The sequence below is a fragment of the Poecilia reticulata genome, linkage group LG17, assembly GCF_000633615.1.
Source record: "Poecilia reticulata strain Guanapo linkage group LG17, Guppy_female_1.0+MT, whole genome shotgun sequence".
Classification (NCBI taxonomy): domain Eukaryota; kingdom Metazoa; phylum Chordata; class Actinopteri; order Cyprinodontiformes; family Poeciliidae; genus Poecilia; species Poecilia reticulata.
In genome coordinates, this window is record NC_024347.1 from 19,404,897 (window position 1) to 19,411,656 (window position 6,760).

General features: G+C 41.9%; 1 protein-coding gene across 3 annotated transcripts in view; it reads right to left on the minus strand.

The window, feature by feature from the left end:
* Positions 1–1,300: 1,300 nt before the first annotated feature.
* The window catches only part of kctd1 (potassium channel tetramerization domain containing 1), a 14,051-nt gene continuing 8,591 nt past the window's right edge, over positions 1,301–6,760 (minus strand). For all 3 annotated transcript variants that reach the window (XM_008434071.2, XM_017310222.1, XM_008434069.2), the window contains exons 2-5: positions 6,242–6,420; positions 5,310–5,454; positions 4,280–4,585; positions 1,301–2,461 (exon numbers count right to left, since the gene is read on the minus strand). In XM_008434071.2, coding sequence (XP_008432293.1) covers positions 2,300–2,461; positions 4,280–4,585; positions 5,310–5,454; positions 6,242–6,420 — 792 coding nt within the window. In that variant the 3' untranslated portion in view covers positions 1,301–2,299. The remainder of the gene's footprint in view (positions 2,462–4,279; positions 4,586–5,309; positions 5,455–6,241; positions 6,421–6,760) is intronic.

Sequence of the window (6,760 nt, forward strand, 5' to 3'; positions counted from 1 at the left end):
GAAAGTAGGGCAATGAGAGAGAGGGAAGACATGTGGCAAAGGTCACAAAGCCGGGAATCAAGCCTGTGATGGCCGCGTCGAGTACTAAGGCCTCCTTATGAGGGGTGTGCTTAACCCCTGAGCCACCGCAGCAACCCCCTCTCAAGAAGACTTTACATGTTCCATGGGGAAGATGGAATCAAGCTAAACCTCATTAGCAAGAACTACAGTACACACTGTAYCATAGCCATTACCATACAGTCAAGTGTTTTTGATCATAGTACAGTAAGGGTAAAGTGTTGTGTAGTAGAGGGATATCTGTGATTCTCTGTGACACCTGTTCATGTCAGATCGGTGTACATACTACACAAACTCCATGCAGAAAGAACCCAGGACTCAAACCCAAAACTGATACTGTGTTAACTACTGCGCCACAGTGCAGCCTACAGAAGCTTGTGTAAAATGTATTTAGTCTTCTTAAATTTGAAAAGCTGTATTTTTATTGAATTAATAAAACATTTTAGACTTACTGAGGAGGGCTTGAACCCTTTTTAGTTAGTTTTCCCTGCAGTTCTAATAAGGTTGATTAAAATGAACAAATGAATGGATGGATGAATTAATCAATGGCTGATTTAGACACTGCACTAGTTATACAAATGGATATATTTTAGAATATGAAAATGGGTAAGCATTTTTCCCAGTATGACTACAAAACAGACGATAATTTGAGTTGAATAATTGAACAATATTACTAAAAATCATCAAGTTATAAAAACTTTGCTCTAAATGGTTTCGTCGATCCCATCTCTTTGATTGTTATGGATTTGCAATTGTTTAAAAAAGAAAATGCTCTTTCATTTTTTATGAATAACACCCTCTCCTAGCCACAGTTGCACCTCATGATTGTAGCAGACAGCTCTAACAGAAATCTGGGACAAAGAGGCCTAAAAGGAAGACATATAGCATAAACTGCAGATAGTCATAGAAAGTGGAGATTCTGCCAAAAGGGACGGAGACAAGGCGACAGTGCTCTGTGTGGGATTTCACTTTGGATTTTGGCCCTGCAGGAATATGTGGAAACACAACTGACAGTGCTTGCGTGGAGAAGTCAACCTTATTCAGTATAGAAGTACCCTGCACTGACATTCATGCACTAAAATAAACACTATATTGTCTTTATAGTTTGCTTTACGTATATGATTGAAGAGCAGTTAAGTCTAACCTCATATATTTGATTTTACTACTYGAGTCATTTGAAACGGTCCAACAGATGTAAGGAAATGTATCTAAGATGTCCACACAAAGTGAAAAACAGACAATATTACAACTTTAGCTGAGATTTATTTCACTTTTTTTTTTTTACTCTACATTCCCCTTAAATCAAAGGAGCGTAGGTGTTTCAGTAATCTTAGAAATACTTTATATCGAACTTCATATCAACATGTGCTACAAATACAAGTCATCTCAGTTTGGATAGTACAATAAGCTTTTAATCTGTTCAGTCATGTCTGAGGCAAGAAACTTGCTTTAAAAAGATTCAATGTAAAAAACACAAAGACATACAATGAAAATTTACAGGTCGTGACTGACAAAAATTAGATTCCAATGAAACAAGTCCTAAGGTATCACACGAAATGGTGGTTCATACTATCCTGCGAGGCAAATGGTGCGACAATAATTTACAAAAATATTAATTTCCACTGTGTTTGTAACGTCCTTGATGGCTAATTTCAAAAACACAACTTCATTGGATTTTCTGTACATGTCACTTGTGAAAAATGTGTTTTCTTAACATAGATGTTGGTAAAGTCTGAGACATTCTGCTCTCAAAGCAACACAAAATTCGTTTTTTTTTGAGGGGGGGCAAAAAAAAAAAGTTCTGCATTCGATATGCTGGTGAAACAACAAAAACAGTCACTGACGACAAGCTATGCAACACACTACTTCAGCAATAAAAGACTTTTAATTCATATGAGTATGTTAGAAATCAAATTTTTGACCTAATGTAGGCTGCAAGTTTTAAAACAAACTTTGTTTGGGGATCCAGCATATATATATAAATACTTTTTGAACTGGTTTATGGGGGAACTAGACAATCACAAATGTCTTTGCAATCTCAAAGTTATCAAATGCCTCATATCTTCGTATGGCAAAAATCTCCTGTTGCACTTCATTTTTTTATTCTCTATGTGGTTCTCAAGTGTAAGAAAACAGAAACATCAACAAGGAAATGCAGAAAAACAGAGTCCAGAGAGCTCTGCAGCCCTGATTGTTTGGCTGCTACAGAAAAGTCTAGCACCTCCTGCTGCCCTGGAGGTTTCTAGTCCAGCTGCTCCTGCTTTATCCTATTTGAATTGGGTCCTCGCTGACTTGTCCTCCTCAGTTCCCTCCTCAGGACATACTCGCTGAATTGGGATGAGTCCACGCCTCCGCCACAAGAGCCAGCAATCTCGAACCCGCGCTGTTGGAGACGCTCCAGAACCTGTGGATGATGTAGAAGGGACGAACGTTGAGTGTATGTTAAAAAAACAAACTGGCAGGAGTCAATTAAAATTATTATGCCAAAACATGGCTGTCATCTCTAACCTTTTATTGCCTCCGYGAGACTAAGAAACACAAAACTGCCCAAAACAATTATATGTTCTTGCCTTTGCGCCAACTCTACCACTGGAATTAGCTTTGGGTCYAAGTTGTGGCAACATCCGGCTCGTGATGGGAATTGGGATGAGACTTTCACAAGACTTTCACCAAACAAAGAGCTTCTCATATTGCCTCCTGCCTCCCTTTCATTGTTTTTTTGTGTATATGTGTGTTTGTCTTTGGGTGTGTGTGTAGCTGTTTCTGATCTTGCAGCCTTGCAGACATCTACAGACGTGTCCGGGGGGGCTGTAGGATCACATTCCATCGAAGAGGCCCCAGGGAGCAGTGAGGCTTTCTCTCTGCCACTTGGCTCAGTGTGGGCTGCCGAGCAAAACCTCCCCTTTCCTCAGTCCTGCCCCAGGCCCAAGCCTCCGCCAAAACTACAAAGGTCCCCCTACTGCTGGCAGCTCTCTCTGCTCCCCTTCCTTCTCCCAGCTTCCCCCAACTCCCCTCCGCCTCCCTGCCTCCATTAGCCGCAGATACAGCATTCACCGCCGGCGTGCTTTAATAACCAAACAGGATTATGGGCCCTGCCTGGAGACAACCTGCCAGGGAGCGTGCTCACTCTCTTGCTTGCTCTCCACTACTCACACACTTCAGAGATGGGTTTTTGTTTGTGTGTTTTTGGAAAGGAGGTGGAGATTTCACTTCCTCAGAAGGAGACACAGTCCAAATCATTGTGAAATCTTTGCTAAAATGCCTCACTTCCATCAGCTATTGATGCATATTTGAGGACATCACCATCAATGAATCAGTGGAATATCAATAAAAAATCACAACAGTAAATTACTGCCAAATTCCTGCTGGTTTTAGCAGTGGAATTGGAGATTTTAGGTTTTYAATACAAAAATATTTTGATATAGTCTTGCAAATGGGATATTGACGSCTACAAACCAATTGAAACCCTTAACGGCAATACAGTACATATCAGGTAGAAGCCAGTATCAATGGAACAATGATGACTAGTTTTAGGTACATAAAAAAACTTTTAAAAATAATTGTTTACCCAAATGCCTTAAACATATTTACCACATACATAAAAAATATATACTTCCTTGGATTTTTTTATTTTTTTTCACAAAGGTAGGATTATTATGGACGCATGAAAAGTTCTCAGCTACTTTTTGGGCAGTAATTATTAACATRCATGCATATTACTGATCTAACAGCAACCATTTTTTTTGTAAAACATCAGGCAGGCAGTACCAACACTCAGTTCAAAGAAAACCCGGTGTTGCTACTGGGACTGAAGAAAAACTGTCCATCCACCAGCTTTGGAGGCTAAGTCAAAATTAATATTCTAGTCAGACAACAGGGAAGTGAGGATTGTGGAAGATGYACAGCGATGACTCAATAAATTGATCCTTTGATGAACTCATCAAAGAGTCAAATTTCTTCAAGGCTTTTCTTATGATTTGGGAAGATTAAAAAAAGATAAGAGTCTGCAATGAGACGAAAGTAAAGATTTCTCAACAGCAGATGAAGAAATGCGGAATGAACAGATCATCATTTCAGGTCTTGAGACATAGATCTAAAATGAAAAAAAAAAAATCTCTATACAGAAGGCTTTTTAACTGTAGGTGTTCGGTAACACATGAAAAACTAGAATCACTTCTAAGCAAAGATACTAAAACCCCACAAGTAAAGAGGAATCCTGTACCTGGACAGAGTTGAGGTGACAGTAGCCATTCAACGGGAAGCGTATCACATGTGTGGAGTCATGGTTCCATCCAGCGTTCACAGAGTTACACATGACATCACCGATTTCTGGGAAAACATCCTCGATCAGGGCCTTGTCGCCGCTGAGGGTGATTCTCTCGCCCAGGTCAGGCGCAACGCGCACAACTAGGCACTCGCAGGGCCGGGAGACCCGGCCCAGCTCCTGGTCCTGACGCCAGCGCTCCAACTCTGCAAGCATGGGCTGCAGCTGGAAGTATCGGGCCTCTTCATACAGCAAACTGTAGTCCTGCGGAGGACAGGTTAGAGCGTGGTCAGAAAAACCTATCTTGTAGAACTTTACTAAAAACAACAAAATATCTAACGTGAAGATGCAGTGTGAAACTGATGCTTTTTTCCCTCCTGCTTTGGCCCTTTCCACATGCTTCTCTTAAAGCTTCCCCAATGTGAAAATGACCTCCGCCTGAACTTGAGCCTTTGCTTATTTTAACTGGCATACTTTCCACTGATTGAGTGGCGCTTTGGACAGTCCAACAGATCATGTGCTTATTTGTTTTCTCCCAGGGCAAGTTTAGTAATTACTGAGTAAATGACACATATGAGTAAAAAAAAGGAATGCTAATGTGTCACATAGAGTGAGGGAGTCAGTGTCGATGGACACTCAGCAGCTGGACATATATTGAGCTGCAGAAATAGTTTGTTATGGGAGCCTGTGAGCTAATTTGCCTGCATATAAGATCATTGGTTTTGTAAGAAAAAAAAGACATGTGATTTAAAACAACACTAGACTAAAAGGCATCCCTTGATGTGGAGATGGATACTGTTGAGCTTTTTGCTTGGAGAGATCCTTGGGTAGATATTTACATTTTACACTCCAAGTCGTTTCCAGGAGCTCATGTAGTATTGGAGACCGAAGGCGTTTGGTGGCCTAGGCATTGTGCACGCTATAAGTTGCAGGACTGCTGACTGGCTGATGGGACTTTACAGTTTTCTGAGAACAGACATGCACTCACTTTGAAGTCGTCGGGAATGAGGAGCTTGGACGTCCTGAGGAAGTTGAGAATGTAGCGGAACATGTGTCCATCCCTATCAATGAAGTAGTGCTGCTTCAGGCTGTCCAGGACTATGGGCTCTGTGCCATCAAAGAGACGACCGATTCTGCACAGAGAGAGGAGGGGAGCGAGGGGGAATAGGGAAGGTGGGAAGGTAGTAGAAGGACAATATGTACAGATTAGCAAAATGATGTTTATTCTACCTTTAAAAACAAAGATTCAAAGACGTATATATTATACGGTGGATTTTTTTTTTTTTAAAGGTAGAACGACAAAGAAAGAACGAGATATTAATAGCAGAGGTGGTCTGGAGAGGTTAGGGCCAGCTGGTGCTTGGTTGCCTGAGGCAGGGCGCCAGTCACCCTCAGGCCTGGTCTCGGAGCGACAGCGTGGCCTCCCGGCCTCCAGATGGCTCCATGGCCTTTGGCTCTTTGCTGCTGCGTTGACATCTGTCAGAATAACCAAGTTGCTTTTGTCTGCGGTCTGCACTACCAGCTCCTGCAAATTGTTTACCTCTCAAGCACAACTYTAGACTGCGAGTGTGAGAAGTGAGAAGATGCATTGCGGTGTGCACCTGAGTGATTAACWGCGAACGACACCACATATTTCATACATCACAGTCTCTTCCGAGTGCCTCCCCAAGATACACGCGTGATTTGAGGAGTTGTGACATTTGACTGTCACATAATGACATTAAACATTACAGAAGCTGACATTAAACTCAGAGACAATTACGGCACTGCCAAACACGCTTTGACTTGAACAGGCCACTCTCTATTATTCACTTTTTGTCTTAAAAAAGCCACAAAACTGTAGATGCAAAACCTTCGTTGCGTACCCTAAGCTGCAAAAGTTGCCTTCATTTTAGGTTTGGATTGGAGATGGAGACTCACCGGGATTCAGGAAATTTGGTTAGGGTGGCCAAACTGCTGGTGTACATGTGGCCGCCTACGTCAATGTGCACAGGGGCGTTGGATTTGGTGAGTTGTGCAGGTGTGGGGATGCCCTGGTTACTCAAGGGAGACACTGGTGATCGGGTGATCATGGGTCTGGACATGCTGGAGCGATTATCCTGGAAAAAAGACAAGAGGGTGAATTCACTTCTTTAAGAAGAAAGAAAAAAAAAACTCCAAAAATCAGATGCAATTTAAAAGCAAGCTGAGGAAACACACTCGTTCTCCACACTCCAGAGCCCAGGAGTGAAAAAATAGACATTTTTGTAACTGCAGGATACAGAAGCCTGACCTTGACCTGAATGTTGCCACTATCTTACAAGCATCTTCTCCTGTGGGCCATAATCTCCAAAACCAAATTAATTTGAAGCATCAATCTCTCTCTCTCTCTCTCTCTCTCTCTCTCTCTCTCTCTCTCTCTCTCTCTCTCTCATGAAAGCCAGCAATAATGACTCTCTA